This window comes from Maniola jurtina, chromosome 1 (genome assembly GCF_905333055.1).
Source record: "Maniola jurtina chromosome 1, ilManJurt1.1, whole genome shotgun sequence".
In the NCBI taxonomy this organism is placed as follows: Eukaryota; Metazoa; Arthropoda; class Insecta; order Lepidoptera; family Nymphalidae; genus Maniola; species Maniola jurtina.
This window is the reverse complement of record NC_060029.1, coordinates 11869389-11885993: the sequence shown is the minus strand read 5'-3', so window position 1 is coordinate 11885993 and position 16605 is coordinate 11869389. Positions and strand designations below refer to the sequence as shown.

The 16605-nt window shown below is 43.3% G+C and overlaps 1 protein-coding gene across 2 annotated transcripts in view; it reads left to right on the top strand.

The window, feature by feature from the left end:
- LOC123868497 (fibronectin type-III domain-containing protein 3a) overlaps positions 1-16301 on the top strand; it is an 81039-nt gene extending 64738 nt beyond the window's left edge. The window contains exons 2-8 of one of the 2 annotated variants that reach the window (XM_045911073.1): positions 4078-4320; positions 6576-6772; positions 9509-9704; positions 9853-10052; positions 10193-10350; positions 10440-12624; positions 13219-16301. In XM_045911073.1, coding sequence (XP_045767029.1) covers positions 4158-4320; positions 6576-6772; positions 9509-9704; positions 9853-10052; positions 10193-10350; positions 10440-12624; positions 13219-13500 — 3381 coding nt within the window. In that variant the 5' untranslated portion in view covers positions 4078-4157 and the 3' untranslated portion in view covers positions 13501-16301. Of the gene's footprint in view, positions 1-4077; positions 4321-6575; positions 6773-7983; positions 8877-9508; positions 9705-9852; positions 10053-10192; positions 10351-10439; positions 12625-13218 lie in introns of those variants that run through there. The other variant, XM_045911145.1, reaches the window with a different exon arrangement.
- The last annotated feature ends 304 nt before the right edge of the window (positions 16302-16605 follow it).

The following is a 16605-nucleotide window of genomic DNA, read 5'->3' as shown; positions in this document are numbered from 1 at the left end:
GAACCTACCTACCTCAAAAAGATTTTCTTCATACCCATTGATTTATTTCACAGAACCCATTTAAAAAGTTCTTATTAACTAAGCAAGTGGGTAGATTCCTAGTGCAGAGATATTGGAAGAAGAGATATATAATGGAAGTTCTCGAATTCAGTTGCTTGCATAATTTTTCCTGAGAAAATTAAAGCCATCTTGTGGCTTCTTCGCTTTTTTTACACATAAGTACTTAATGTTAAATTAAATTAAAACAAGTGTAAATTAAAAATTTATAATACCCCCGACGATCCAAAGTATCTGAGTTTTCCAAAACATCATTTTCAAATAAATAATTATGTATTTAGGCAACGTCCATCTTGACAGCTTGACATTTGTCAATTGACATAATATTATGAACCTAACGGTTATCTAACCTTCTTTTCTACAAGAAAACTAGAAAAGAGCTGATAACTTTTAAACGGCTGAACCAATTTTTTTAGATTATAGCTAAGAACACTCTCGATCAAGCCACCTTTCAAACAAAAAAAACTAAATTAAAATCGGTTCATTCGTTTAGGCGCTACGATGCCACAGACAGATACACAGATACACAGATACACAGACACACAGATACACAGATACACACGTCAAACTTATAACACCCCTCTTTTTGGGTCGGGGGTTAATAATATAAGTAAACTAAGTGAGCATAAAATGCGATAGGTAGGTAGAAATATTGTAAATTCCAGCGCGGAAATGCAGCCAGTATTCTTGGCACCATTCCACGCGGGCATGACTTGTACAGTAATTAGATAAGGCTAGCTTTAAGTCTATTGTAATATTTTCAAATACTTTAACACGTTTACTGCGGGTACAATTTTGGCTATCTATAAGCAGGTGCGTTACGAGGCAGAAATCACTGCGTATTGGTATTTGCGTTAGATCGGAAAGCGATGTAAGGCACCTCGTAAACTAACATTATTTTGAACATCTAGATTTTTATGAATTTTAGTGACAAATAAAATTTAATCAAATCAATCGATAAATTAATAAAAACAAAAAACTCAGTGAAATATGAGATCAAGCCACAAAGGCAGGTAATCGTTTAGGTATTACATTACGGGATTCCCCTGGTAAATAGATATCCCGCGTAATTGAAAACTGGAGTGATCGTTTGTCATGTCGTAATCATAACATTTTGCAAAAAAAATGCAAGGTACGTAGATAATATAAACACTACAGCAAGTTTCTAAATATGCTGACATTGATACATTACATACTAGTAATTAGATGCTTTATAAGTTTATTTTTTGAGGTCGCTGACATACCTAATTTACCTATTCAAATCATTAATTTACATTTACTTAGTATTACCTACCTATTTACATACCTACAGGTTTAATAATAGTTGTAATGCATAATTAAAAAGAACTTAAGTAATTAGGTAGGCATCTACATATGTACTTAGGGAGATACCATGTACCTAGGCACTTACCGACTTAATTTTTTTTTGCCAGTGGTGTGTTATATGTGTTCTCTACGCATGTAAATGGGTGCCTATTTTATTAAACAGCCTGGGGGTTTATACCTACCCCCACTTAAAATAGTAAAAGTACTACAAATTTCCGCTTTTAGGTTTTATATTACACATTTATTACCTACAGGTAGGTATAGGTAATTACGTAATTGCTAGATTCGTATGGGTCTAAATCAAGGTCTAAATGCAACTAATTTTTGCTTGCGAATTCTCTATGTAAATCTGAGTAATTCATAGATCTACTATCTATCGTCTCTATTTCAAAGCATCCAGTACATTTTCGAACAAATTACAAGCGGACGGAATAGCTTCATGCTTTACATCAAAGGCAACATGATAAATAGAAAAGTAAGGTTACCGTTCTGTTTGATCAGGATTACCTCTCGTGTTACAAGTGTCACTAACCGTTATGGTCTAGTATATTTGATACATTCGATCTGGGAAAATGTATCATGAAATATAAGTACGCTCTATTTATTTCCTCACGTCTCGTGTTGCGAAACAGAAGTCGGCAATGCGGCGGTCCATATTATTTTTTCACATTTTCTACAGATTTGCGTAACATTTTGCTTTTAGATCCGTATCTAGATAACCGGGAACACTAAAACCAAAACTGCCTCCGAGATTGACAGTTTTTAACCCCCGACCCAAAAAGAGGGGTGTTATAAGTTTGACGTGTGTATCTGTGTATCTGACTGTGGCATCGTAGCTCCTGAACTAATGAACAGATTTTAATTTAGCTTTTTTTTTTGTTTGAAAGGTGACTTAATCGAGAGTGTACTTAGCTATAACCCAAGAAAATCAGTTCAGCCGTTTGAAAGTTACCAGCTCTTTTCTAGTTACTGTAACCTTCCCTTGTCGGGGGTGTTATTTTTTAATTTACACTTGTTAGTAGTTGTTAACAGGCTACACTTCTTGACTTGCTTCTTCATACGAAGATTAATCCGTTTTTTGCTGACGTACATTTAAACTAAGCCAGATAGATCTATTTACCTTTATGTCCGAAAGTAATAGTTAAATTAACGTAAAATAATTATATTTATTTTGAAAGTTATGAGTTTCATGACTTATATCTCTGTTTTAGTGCAAATGAGGCAATGTGTAAATAAATTATAATATACATATACATAATATATAAGAAACTATAGAATTGCAAAACTGCTTCTTTAGTTTGTTTAAAAATATTGATTACTTCGCAAAAAAATTAGTGCAACACCGTATACGTTGATTCACGTTGTTCAAAGGTCGCGCATCTCGTTCTTGAATACGGTGTCCCGCCGTAAATGTTGATTGCAACGCTCTCACGCTAGTAGCGACTATGGAGAGCACTCTTAAATAACGTTATCTCAGAAAGTGCACTTCTTCTGACAATGGCAATGGTCAACGGCCAGGAAGCGAAAGAGGAAACGTCACGCGCCTGGATAAAATTGCATTATGGCCCATTCCTTCCACCCACTATTCTCAATAGTTTACGTTTAGTTGGAGGCAAAGGAGAATACAGTTGTATTTAGCATTTAAAAAAAATAAAAACAAAGGGAACCGCAGAGTTAGATTATGTTCATTCTAAAAGCATCAAGTACACGATTGTATTATTACCTTTCAGATTGTGTAACAGCTAACAACTACACAGCTCAAGATTGGAAAGGAATCGAATGTGCAAATGTAATTTTATAAGCTAAATCTCATTAAGCGGCAATAATAGTGCGGTGCGGTGAGTTGCACAAGCACAGCTCGTCAAATCGATATCGACATCCGCGTGAGCGCATCGTGACGGCATTTGCCTTTTAAATGGGGCGCTGTCACGGCGCCTCACGAGTTTTGCGTGGATGCGCCGGTTATCTATGTCAGTGATTGCGGGTACGAACACTACGAACACCTTGAGAGGTTGACGTTCTCTCTTTGCTTAAAATTTGAAACGGATCACTGAATTATCTTTAATCTAATATCTACTTTTTTACATTTAAGATTGTAAAATTAGAGTTCTCTAGTCTAGCGTTAGAGTATATCTTCTTTAGATATCTTCTTTAGTTTGATGTCGGATGGTCGGTTGTAACTTGTAAGCCTTCCTCTTCCTTTCTCTTGTCATGCCTTCAATACAGAGGAGAGTGGCTATCCTTGACTCATATCACATGCTTACATTCTTTCTGCTATTGGACGTGTTGTTCCACTTCGATGGACTGAGCGTTTGGTACGCATTGAGGATGGGAGACTAGTTCTTCCTTCACCTCGTCTGTTTACTTTCTTGGGCTATGGCCTGTGCTATTGAGTTTTTCTTTTCTTGCTACGGTTTGTAAAGCGATCATACTATCGACACAGTTCATGGCAACAGGGAACTGGTAACAAAACGTCGAGGCTTCGACGTCACTAGCAGGCGTCAAATGTTACCTACATTTGACGCTAGGTAGCATACTGTAGCTTTATTTTCTTTGATTTCACGTCACCCAGAAACTAATATTTGACATAATATGTTGATTCAGGATGATCAAACCGAGAGTTCCCTCACTCTAGTTCACTCTGCTGTCGATCGAACTAGAAATAGGTAATAACGTTTGTTTCCATTGTTGCAGTTTGACGTGCGAGCGGCGGACACCTCCGCGCAACGGATGCGTCGCGGGCGGCGGCGTGCGATGCGCTGCTAGACGCCGCCATGGTGGGCGTGGGAGTGGCGGAGGGCGGCGGTGGCGGCGCGCCCGACCCCTACTACGGCGAGTACTACCCGCCGGAGCCCTACTACGTGCCGCCGGAGATGTGCGCGCACCCCCAGCAGCACCCGCAGCATGCGCACATGTGCGCTGTGCACACTGAATATGGTACGTCCAATATCAATCATCCATCTGTTTACGGGAGCACGTGATGTAACTCTACCGTAGCAATAGGAAGATCTTCCACCGGATGATTGTCATATCCGGAGACTACTGACCCGGGCGTTGTATTTTGACACTTGTATACAGTGTGACATAGTGAAAATTCGTTTACGCGATTCAGGTTTCATAGTGAGTGATTGGCACCTGTGGCTCCATCTAGGACGGTATGTGTAGACACTAGACAGCCACAAACCATCAAGCAGCCTGTATACGCTTCCACTGCTGGACATAGGTCTTTTGAAGAGCGCGCTACCACACACGGTCTGTCGTATAGTCAGTCACCTTCCTCAGCCACTCATTTCCCGCTCGCATTCCGTTTACCGGTATGCAGTTTCCACTCCAGAACGCATCTGCCCCAGCCGCCAACGAGGGCAGTAACTGTTTCGCTTTCTTTTGCTGCTGCAGTAATGCAAAGTTTGGAAAGGGTTTGGTGACTTTCGCAGCTGATTTTCATACTGAAACTTGTGCAACTGGATTGTTACCTAATAATCTAGTCTAAGCCTATATAGCCTAAGTAACAGTCTAGACTCAATCTTAGTTAATTCAAATAAAGTACCGCAGTAGAATTATAGTTTTCCAAGGGTTGTACAAACTATTTGCTACACTTTGTTTAGTGAAAATATTACCGACGGCAATTTTCTTGTGAAGGTTAGTGACTTTCGTGGATTTTGCTCTTTGAAATGCATTGAACTCTTGCACTTAAAGACTTTGATGCCATTAACTTTAGTCTTTAGAGGTCAGGACCCAGACATATCTGAGCAATTTTCTTTTCAAACTTTTTCTTTTAAGCTTAACACGTAAGTAAGTATATTTTTCCTTTAGAAATGAAAAATGTACCTATGAGTGACAAACTTCTCTTCATATTGTTCATAATTTTACAGGTAGGTATGTAGTTTGTTCAGCTACGTTACAAGTGTTACATTGGCTTGGCAATTAACATTTTGGCACCATATCCACACTCTACCCATCCAAATAATAGGTACTTGGGTACCTAACCACCCGAAATTATTGTACAGGTGGAAATTACAGGTATATTTTTGATGAAGACTTACCGCCGCTCTTGAAAATTTGCAGCATCAGAGGAACCAATTATTTACCCAAAGAGTTCTCTGTGAAAGAAAGTTTTTGTCTATATCTATACACATACATAAGTAGGTATATAAAAGGAAAAGCTGACTGACTGACTGATCTATTAAAGCACAGCTCAAACTACTTACTCGACGGATAGAGCTGAAACTTGGCATGCAGATAGCTATTATGACGTAGGCAAGGATTTTTGAAAATACTACCCTAAAGAGATAATAGGCGTTTGAAATTTGTGTAGTCCACGCGGACGTAGTCGCGGGTATAAACTAGTGTTAATAAAACGACAAAAAGTATATCATCATTTGATTCTCGAGTTAGACCGTTTATTCTCATAGGCGGATAGTCCTATCTTTTGATTTTGCCAAATACGAAATAGGTAGGTAGGGACCTACTTAGGTAGTTTTAAGACAAAAGAATTTTTAAGACAAAGTGCATCAAGATTGAGGATTCTCAGTTGATTGCTCAAGGCTTGTGGTCGGTTGCGTTTAGCAAGTTTATTCTAAAACTATGCAGCACGTTTCCGTCGCGATGTCGAAATGGATTATCCCACTAAAAGCGATTTCTGCGAATGCCCAAAACAGGTCCATTCATAAACCGCAAAATTACAAGGCGGAACGGTCCGCGATGATGTCAAAATCAAGCCAAGCTTGAACCTCGCTGCATACAGCCAAATTTGTACCTTACTACTTACCTGTACAAATGATAACAGTTTGTAATCGTATGCTAGCTACTTACTTACTACTACTTACGTATGTACTTGTAAAAAATATAGATAAGAACTTTACCACAGTAATATATATACCTACCTACCTACTTAACATAGAAAATGAGCCAGTGAGGGTGAGACTCGTTATTTTGTAAAGTTTGTCAGCAACACAGGGAAGAACGATCAGTCGATCATGTAACTATAAGAGTTATCAATAAATTGTAATTTAGTTAGCTAGCTTGCACGGGTGTAGCGCTGCATCGTGTCTTGAAAAATGCGCGGCTGTACCTACTTATTTGATTTTACTGCCTATAGTGCATACTATTATCGCGCGGCTTTTGATTCTGCCTCTTATTATTCAGCTGTTATAATTAAATTGTGGTAGTTATTAGATGACGGTTGCTTTCAGGCGGCATGCCGGTAGTAACGTCGGCGACTATGATGCCGCCCATGATGCCTCCGGTGCTGGACGAGGGCATGCGGCACTACCTTGTGGCGCACCCGCATGCGCAGCCGCACCCGCACCACGCGCCGCACCACCAGCCACCACACCACCAGCCGCCCCACCATCAGCCGCCGCCGCACCACCAACCGCCACATCACTATGTGAGTTCTTTTATTAACATCATACTCATCAATCATCTTTATTCACACGCTAAAAAGTGTGCAAAGTATCTATAGCAATGCAGTGATTGCACTTGTTGTAACTTCATATTTTAATTTCGGGAATCGGAGGTCCTTAACCTAGTCCAAAGAGTATATAAACACTATGACCCTTGCCCAGAGGGCCAGAATAAATGCCAGCCGGGCGATTCAAAACACTCGATTCGGTAAGTTATCGTTCGGTAAGATGTACAATGTACATATGTATGTATTTTCAATTGAAAAATATATCTTATCGTACGATAACTTACCGAATTGAATGTTCTAAATCGCCCAGTAGAATCCGAATTACTGGTATCCACAGCATAGCACAGCAAGAAAAAAACAGGCAACGTCAAATCACGTTTGACAAATGATACAGTGTTATTTGTCAAAATTGACAAATTGAGAATTGACAATTGACATTGACACCAGTGTTTCCATTTTTAGGGGTTTCGTTCTATCTTAGGGCGAAACGACTAATATTAGGTACGGTGGCGTTTTTAACCCCAGACCCAAAAAGAGGGGTGTTATAAGTTTGACGTGTCTGTCTGTGTATCTGTCTGTGGCATCGTAGCTCCTAAACTAAAGAACCGATTTTAATTTAGTTTTTTTTTGTTTGAAAGGTGGCTTGATCGAGTGTTCTTAGCTATAATCCAAGAAAATCGGTTCAGCCGTTTAAAAGTTATCAGTGTTTTTCTAGTTACTGTAACCTTCACTTATCGGGGAGGTTATAAATTTTTAATTTACACTTGTTGCTAAATTATATTGATACAGATTGTGGATAATTTGGGGTAAAATTGGTGGCAGCGCTTTTTTACCCACCCAATATACTTAGTCAATTTTTGTACCATTTTTAAACTATCAAAAGGGATAGACTCAAGAGGCCAGAGAAGGGCAGAATGAATTTTTTTTTTTCAATAATTGCAGAATAATAACTTTACTTTTTTTAATATAAAAACTAATTAGTATGAGACTGAGAAGTACTTATTAATTGAAAATGAAAGAAAATGATGACCAACCACCCTCTCTGTCACAAGACTTAGAGATTTAGGATCGTGAAATATGAAATATATGAAATGCAGTTGTGAAACACTTTTAAATAATCTTTAACGGGAAATAAAGAATATTGTTATGCGCCATAAATCAGGATAGGTAATATTTCCATCATATCTATGAATATTTCAAACATTTTCTAAAGTAATTTAGCGCGAATTCCAGCAGAAACTAGGGTAAAACCAAAATCGTAAGTGGAAACACCGATTGACACTGTCAGTGTCAATTTGACACGTACGCTTACTGTTTATTTACCTACTTTGCCGATTACTAAGAAAACGTGCAAGATGGATAAATATTAAGATACGATCATGAATAAAATGATTAAGCGTTCAAGTAATTAAGCTAACAAAAAACGAGTGCTATTCTAATTAAGTACATACCTATAGTAAATTGTGATTTTATTATTATGTGAGACTTAACGCTAGTCGGATAAGAACTTGATAAGAAACCTGTAAACAATTCATGTTTTTGTAGCGGTATTCAATAAGATTTATCAATGCCTGTTGCTCTTTCAATAATACATAATATTGTTCAACTTCATTCTTCAACATAATACAAAAACAGTAACAATAGCTTCACATGAGTCAAGTGGAATGGCAAATAATGGATAACACAGCCAAAGTGTACAATATTATGTTTATCGGCTGTGCAAACGATTTCCGCCGATTTATCCATCAATTGTTTCACTTTCGCTTGTAAATTCAAGTAATACACGTGGAGAGCTTGAATTTACGCGACCATTTTTAGTGAACACACATATTGTATATTTTCTTTACATATGGAGTGTTCTTTAGATTATAGTGGTATTGAATTGTTTTTTGTGATTGCTGAACGCGTTATCAGTCGAGTTTGCTGTACTTACGTGGCGAATGACGTGTGCTCTGTGCCTTGTTGTCAAGTTCGCTGATATACAATTTTGTAAAATAAATAATATTGTATTATTCATATATAAAGAATAATGAGTGAATCGGACCCTATAAAAAAAGCTTCTGACAAAGAAATACCTAAGGTAAAATAAAAAGTATTTTACGTTACAACGGTCGAGTTTTATAAACTATGTGGTGGAGTGGAGCATATTGTTTGTAATAAATATTGCTAGAAGTAATGTCTATATAAAATGTAATTTTGAAAAAAGTAAAGATTGGCACACATTTGTTCATAACTCTTTTTTACCCGACTGCAGCAAAACCAAAGGAAAGGGTTATGATTTTAGCAGTCTATGTTTGTATCCAGATTCTGTGCGTTCCACCGTAGCGCCTCAACTACTGGGCCGATTATGATGATTGAGGTGGCAATTGATTCGTTGTAAAGGTCCGGGTGACATAGGCTACATTTTATATGAAAAAAATTGACCTAACGGATGTTACATAAAAAATTGACCTAACGGATGTTACATAAAAAAAGTGGGAGTCTCCAAATTTTTTATTTTTTGCTATTGTATTGAGTGGAATGTCAAATGAAAGAGAAAATAATTCTGAGTTCATGAATATAAATGTACTTTAAACTACAACTACACTAAACTACAACCTTAAAATATACCAAGGGACAGAAAAACAATTTTACTATAATATTTCAGCGTTTATTAAGAGACCGCAGTCAGGTTTTAGTATTCAACTTTTTCTTGTTTATATTGTTTTACAGGGCCCAACGAATGGTGCAGGAGGCCCACAGCATTTCTACGGGGCGGGGTACCCTCCCCACTTCCACCACGTCCCTCCACACCACATGCAGCACTCCCCTCCACCGGTGTATCAGAAAGATGAGAGGACACAGCGGCAATACTCAAAACTTAAACAGAAACTAGAACGTAAACATAACAATAGGAATAATGGTATAGGTGAGCAATATTAATTTCAAATATTTTTTTTACTACATAATGCCTGTGACTTTATCTGTGTGGATTTAGGTTTTAAAATCCTGTGGCTACTCTTTCATTTTCTGTGATAAAAATGAGCTTATGTCTTAATTTTATTTTTGTTATCCAGAGGTAAACAATTCTGGTGCGAGTACACCATCGCTGTCGCCGCGAAAGGAGTTGAATGGGCGAGGCGGCGGCAGCGGCGGCGCGTCCTCGGGCGCGTGGTCCGAGGGCGAGGGCTCGTCGGCCGGCGCCTCGCTGCAGGGCGACGACGACAACGACACGCAGGCGCTGCTCGACCTGCTCTCTGCCACACGGACTCCTCAGGTAACTTAAACATAATGCTTCCATACTTTCCAATATTGTGTTGTTTGGCGATACAGTCCTAGTGAAATGTTATTATAAACCATAACAAAGAAGCAGTTTCACATTAATCATCACATTTTATACACCTATTTTATTTCTAGGTTAGCGATATGACCCCAACCAGTGCACTTGTGCAATGGAACTCCCCATTACCCGAAGGCGTCAATCTACCTAATGTCGAGCTAACTTACGATCTACTATTGGGTGATCGAGATCGAAGATATAAAGCCATATACAGTGGACCTTCACTATCTTGTCGGTTAGTATATTAGTTGTTGTACACCAGATCAAAATATAGTTTTGTTTGTTTTTTATTTTGTTTAATACTTTTTTCTATTTTTTTTACAGAGTACGGGATCTGCGGCCCGGATGCGAGTACTCGGTGTGCCTACAGATCCGAGCGGGAGAGGTGACCGGTGCGGCCAGCGAGGCTGCCACGTTCCGCGCGCCCGCTGCGCCGCCCGAGCGCCTGCCCGCCGCGCGCGTCAGCCATCGCACGCGCGCCTCGCTGCTGCTGCGCTGGCCCTCGCCCGCCGACAACGGCGCGCGTGTCACGCACTACGTGCTGGAGATGGACTCGGGCGACGGCTTCGTGGAGCTGACGCGCCCGCGTACGCGCCAGCACACCGTCAACGGCCTGCAGCCGCAGACGCGGTACCGCTTCCGCATCGCCGCCGTCAACGAGTGCGGCCGCGGTGACTGGAGCGAGGAGACTGTGGTGTGGACGGCGGGCGCGCCGCCGCCCGCACCCGCTCCGCCGCAGCTGCGTGCCGCCACTGCCACCTCGCTGTCCCTGGGCTGGGAGCGCCGCGGCGAGGAAGAGTTCATCCTCCAAATGGACGACGCGGCCCGAGGGCACGGCTTCCTCCCGGTCTACACCGGGTCCGAATGCGCTTACGTGTGCGAAGGTTTACGAAGAGCTACCGATTATCGTTTCCGTCTCCGATGCGAAACTGTTGACGGCCAGGGACCCTGGTCCCCGGAGGTCTCCTACCGAACGCTGCCCGAGCGACCGTACCCGCCCGGCCGGCCCGCGCCCCGCGGCAAGATTCACTCGCGCGCATTCCGCTTGAGGTGGGACTCGCCCGTCGAGGACGGCGGCGCTGCGGTGGAGGCGTACACGCTGGAGCTCGACGGCGGCGAGGGCTACGGCTGCGCGTACCGCGGCCCCGAGCGCGAGGCGCACTGCGACCGCCTGCTGCCCGGCACGCAGTACCGCGCGCGTGTGCGCTGCTGCAACGCGGCTGGGGACAGCGACTGGTCGCCCGTCGAGACCGTGCAGACGGAGGCCACGTGCCCGGCTGCCTGCGCCGCGCCCGAGCTGCCCGCCGCGCCCCGCGCCACGCTCGCCGCCGTGCGCTGGCGCGCGCCCGACTGCACCGGCGGCGCGCCGCTCAGCGAGTACCGCCTCGACCTCGCCGACACGGATGGTCTGGTGCGCCTCGCCTACGCCGGCCTCGACGCCGAGGCCGTCGTGCGCGATCTGCTGCCGGGCCGCGAGTACAGGGTGTGGGTGACGGCCTGCAACAGGGTGGGCGCGGGTCCGCCGTCGCCGCTGCTCAGGTTCACGACGGCGCCGGCGCCTCCCGACGCCCCGGAGGCGCCCGCCGTCCGGGTGGAGGGTCCGCGGAGCGCGCGCGTCGAGTGGACCGCACCCGCGAACAACGGAGCGCCTATAATTGATTTTCGACTCGAAATGAGCGCGACGAACGTCGACTACGCGGAGGTTTATCGGGGTCTAGACACTATTTGCACTTTGAGCAAACTAACGCCGTTCACGCCGTACTTCTTCCGCGTCTGTGCCACGAACTCGGCCGGGCGCGGCGCGTGGTCCCCGGTGCGCGACGCGCTCACGCCGCGCGCACCGCCCGCCGCGCCCGCTGCCCTGCGCCACGACGCCACGGCCGACTCTCTGCGCCTGTACTGGCGTGCGCCCGACGGCCACGGGGCCGAAGTGCTGCGCTACCGGGTGGAGGTGGACGACGCCGCCTTCGAGACCGAAGGGCCGACGCCGGAGCGGCTCGTGGAGGGGCTCGCGCCGGACACCGTTTACCGCGTGCGCGTCGCCGCGTTCAACGAGCTCGGCCTCGGCGACTGGTCGGAGGAGGCGCGCGCGGCCACGCGGCCCCGGCCGCCCGTGCCGCCCCCCCTGCGCTGTGCGCAGGCCGCGCACAACCACCTGCGCCTCGAGTGGGACGGCGTCGAGGGCGCCCAGTACTGCGTGGAAATGCGCGCGCCCGATGCCCGCGAGTTCCGGCCGGTGTACCGCGGCTCCGCGCACTCATGCAAAGTGAAGAAGCTGCGCGAGGCGACGTCCTACACGTTCCGGATACGAGCGAGCGACGAGCGCGGCGGGCGCGGCGCGTGGTCGGCGGGCGTGGCGGCGCGCACGGCGGCCGCGCCTCCGCCCGCGCCGGCCGCGCCGTCCGTGACGCTGGTGGCGCCGCGGGCCGCGCTCGTCGCCTGGGAGCCCGTAGAAGACGCGGACTACGTGCTGCAGTGCGCCCGCGGCAAGGAAGCCATTTTTAAAGAGGTAATTAAAAATTCATAATACTCCGACAAGTGAAGGTTACTGTAACTAGAAAAGAGCATAACTTTCAAACAGCAGAACCGATTTTCTTGGATTATAGCTAAGAACACTCTCAAACAAGCCACCTTTCAAACATAAAAAAACTAAATTAAAATTGCTTCATTAGTTTAGGAGCTATGATGCCACCGACAGATACACAGATACACACGTCAAACTTATAACACCCCTCTTTTTGGGTCAGGGGTTACTGATGAAATAAATTATCGAGCCATACCGAGGAGAGCTGGAAACCCAATTATTGAATGCTTTATATAACATACCATACTTTCAAAATTTTTGGTTGGAATGTGTTACAACACAAAAAAAACTTGTAAGTGCACAACCCTTCCTGTGCAAGTCCGACTCGCATTTGACCAGCTTTTTGTTCAGTTACAGTTTTACTCATACCTAGCCTATAAATGTGATACTTTGCGTATCTTTAATTTTTTTAAAGCAATTAGAATATTCCCGTGGCGTGCACAACGCGGTCGACGTCAAGCACGAGATCTGTCTCGTGTGGCTACCGAGTTTTTGCTCACCCCGGTGTGTTGCGTGCAGGTGTACGCGGGCAGCGCGAGCCAGTTCACGCTCCAGGAGCTGGAGCACGGCGCGGAGTACGCGCTGCGCGTGTGCGCCGTGCGCGCGGCGCTGGCGGGCGCGTGGTCGGGCGCGGTGCGGCTGGCGGTGCCCGCGCCGCCGCCGCCCGCGCGCCCACGCCGCGCGCGCGCGCCGCGCTCGCTGTCGCCGCGCCACGCCGCGCTGCTGATGGCGGCGGGCTTCCTGCTGCTGGCCGTGCTGGTGGCGGTGCTGGTGCAGCGCCTGGTGGAGCCGCGCCCGTGACGCGCGCTGGCGGCGGCGCGCCCGCGAGCGCTCGCCCGCCTCTAGAGCGCCGCGACGACCGCGCTCGACCCCGCCCGGGCCCGATCGAGGCGATACGAGTGCAATTATTACGTTACGTAGCCCGGAGTCTTTCGCGTTGTCGAGAGAGGGTTTCGCCCGAACTCGTGCCGCTCGACCGCCCGCAGTGACGCTCGCGGTTCTCGCCTCCGATGTCGCGAATCCCTCGCTTCTATATCCCGAAAGCGTCTGATATATTTATGTGTATATAGTAGATAATAAAAATGAAAATGTACGCCGCCGCCATGAGATGTCGGCGGGCGCGAGGTGATCGCGGACGTTATTACCGTTTGCTGTCGAGAACGCGACGAGAAGAGAACGAGTTAGGCGTTCGGTGCAATGTTCGTTTACTGTCGAAGTTACTGACCCGGCATCCTTTATGGCCTAGAACATGTTTTATAATTTTATTATGGGAATATTTTATATTTAAAATTATTGTAAAATGTTATTAGAATATATATTTTCGGGGCTGCCATTCTGAATTTTTAGGAAACGTTACGGACTTTGCCTAATCGTATCTGTAGTTTTTCACAGATCTTCGTATCTAGTCTGCGCTATTAACGTTCATTTATTGGTTCGCCGTATCGACTGAACGTTCTGTATACTTTAAATATTATTTACACGAAAACGTTATTTATGATGGGCAAATTTTTATTTACTCTCTTTTCAAAGTGTACTTCCGAATGAACTCTGTCAGGCTCGGCGCCGTATGTTTTCCATACATTTGATATTTTTGTAAAAGAATCAATTGGTATGTTGCATGTTTTTTATCATATTTAAGTATAGCGAGTTAGCAACCAAGGTGCTGTAATGTTAATGTTCTGTTAAGAGGGACATGGCCCCTCGTCTGCAACGAGTTTCCAGTGTGTGTGCTGTGATCACTTCCTTATGCGAATGAGACTGATTTTAAACGTAAATGCTTTGTGTCTATATGATTGTTCCCATACATTGTGCCGACGCGCGCTGCACGCGCGCGCGCAGCGGTCGTGCGCCACACTCGGCCGCTACTGTATACTCCCGGTAATGTTATTTAACCATAATTATTATGATGTACCTTCCAAGTTTTACTGTCGATAGTGTTTAATTTGTTTTTATTGTAGTAGAACATGACTTTTAATTGATGACATTATGTAATACTTATAGATTAAATTGTTTATGAATTTAGAGATTATAAATTTATTGAGATTGTTACCACCCGGTGTATCGATAAGGAATTGTCAGATTTGACCTTATTTCTAAGAAATAACTGTGTTCCAAAAATAAAATGAAAAAAAATTAGAATGATCCCATATTCGTATTTGTTAATTTAATTAATCAATATATTAGAAAAATATTAACTGACTATGATCTAATTAATTATATTTTAAATGAATTATTTTCATGTAGATAAGCAGAGTATCTTTTTTAATTGTATTCAATTATACGAATTATAGTAAAAAGTGCATATGGGATTTTACATTGATGTTTCTAAGTGTCATTATTCACATATAAATGTTGTTTAAAGTTTTGTGAAATAATGTCATATTAATATAATAGTAACATTGAATATTGTTATCGCCTAGGCCTTACTGCGTTCAGTGTCTGCTAGCTGAGTCGATGTAATGTTTATGTTGTCATGGACAGCCTGTTATATGCACGAATTTAAGCTTAAAATACGTCGTTATAATAACATTATTCTGTGATCATCTTATTCTGTTCTGTCTATATACATATTTTTTTATTATTATCAGATACATTCCTAGATTCGTTTCTCGTTTTCATGGCATTACCTTCTCGTGTCTTTTTCTTTTGCGAGGAGCAATATCGCTTCGTGCCACTACGAGCTAAGATTAAACACGTAAGCACAGCTTACAGCATATTATAATATGCGATGGGGGCAGGTTAATTTTCTAAAGTTTTTATAATCCTAATATGTGCAATCGTCAATTTATTTATTTTATTGCTTAACATAAAAGTATTTATTTTTTAGAAATTATATAAAGTAAATATATTCTATAAAGTCGTGTAAATTGGAGGAATCGATGTTCCTAAATGTATTAAATGTTCCGTACGGTACACCACTCGCGAGCTGAATATTGTACTACAGTCAAGCATTCCAACTTTGTATTCCACTTTGTAAATAGGCCTAAAATCTACGACTTAATGTACATGTTGCTTTTATGTGGGAATGTACATAAATAACTGGCGTTTCTGAGCAGTGTATATGTGAGCACACAACAGCCGTGAACGCCGACGAAAATCAATTAGGTCATGCGCACACGAGCAAACTTTGTTTTTTAACAGTTCAACTCAGTCTGAGGCTGAGATTTATAGAGCGTTATTTGACTTTGCTTACACTTTGAGTTAAAATAGACCTGTGCCTGAGCAATAACTCTGTTTGTTTTAACTGTAAGTAAAGTCTGATCAATGTGTGCTATGAGATCGCACTCGCAGCCTAAGTCAATGGCTCATGTGCGAGCAAATTGCTACTGTATTTTCTTAGTCACTTCATAGAATTTATGTGAGAGACGATACTATTGCGCAAAAGAAAGTTGCTCATGTGCACGCGACCTTATAACTGTGTTGAGACTAAGCGTTTTTTAAAAATTATTACATATTGATTAATGGGGATAACATCTCATATTGTATTTGTGTTTGAATTAGTAACGTATAACGAAATGTATATGTTTATAATATAATATTTGATGATGTTATGTATACAATTTATTAAACATGGATATATCAATAAAATTATATTTTGTGTACGATGAATGTTTAATTTTTTTTTAATATACCACCATAGACATACCTACCTACCACAAAGACCGACCGCTGCTCTGCCGTCTTACGATAAATCGAATCTACATAGTTTGGTTAGCTAAAATATTATAATAATAAAAAAAAATCTTATTTTACCAAGATTTATGTTTTTGAAAATCCCGTGGGAACTCATAGTTTTGCTGGGATAAAAAGTGGCCTATGACACTCCCACGCGTCATTCACTTTATCTATGCAAAAAATCACTTCGATCCGTTGCGACATGAGCGTGATTGAAAGACAAGCCAACAA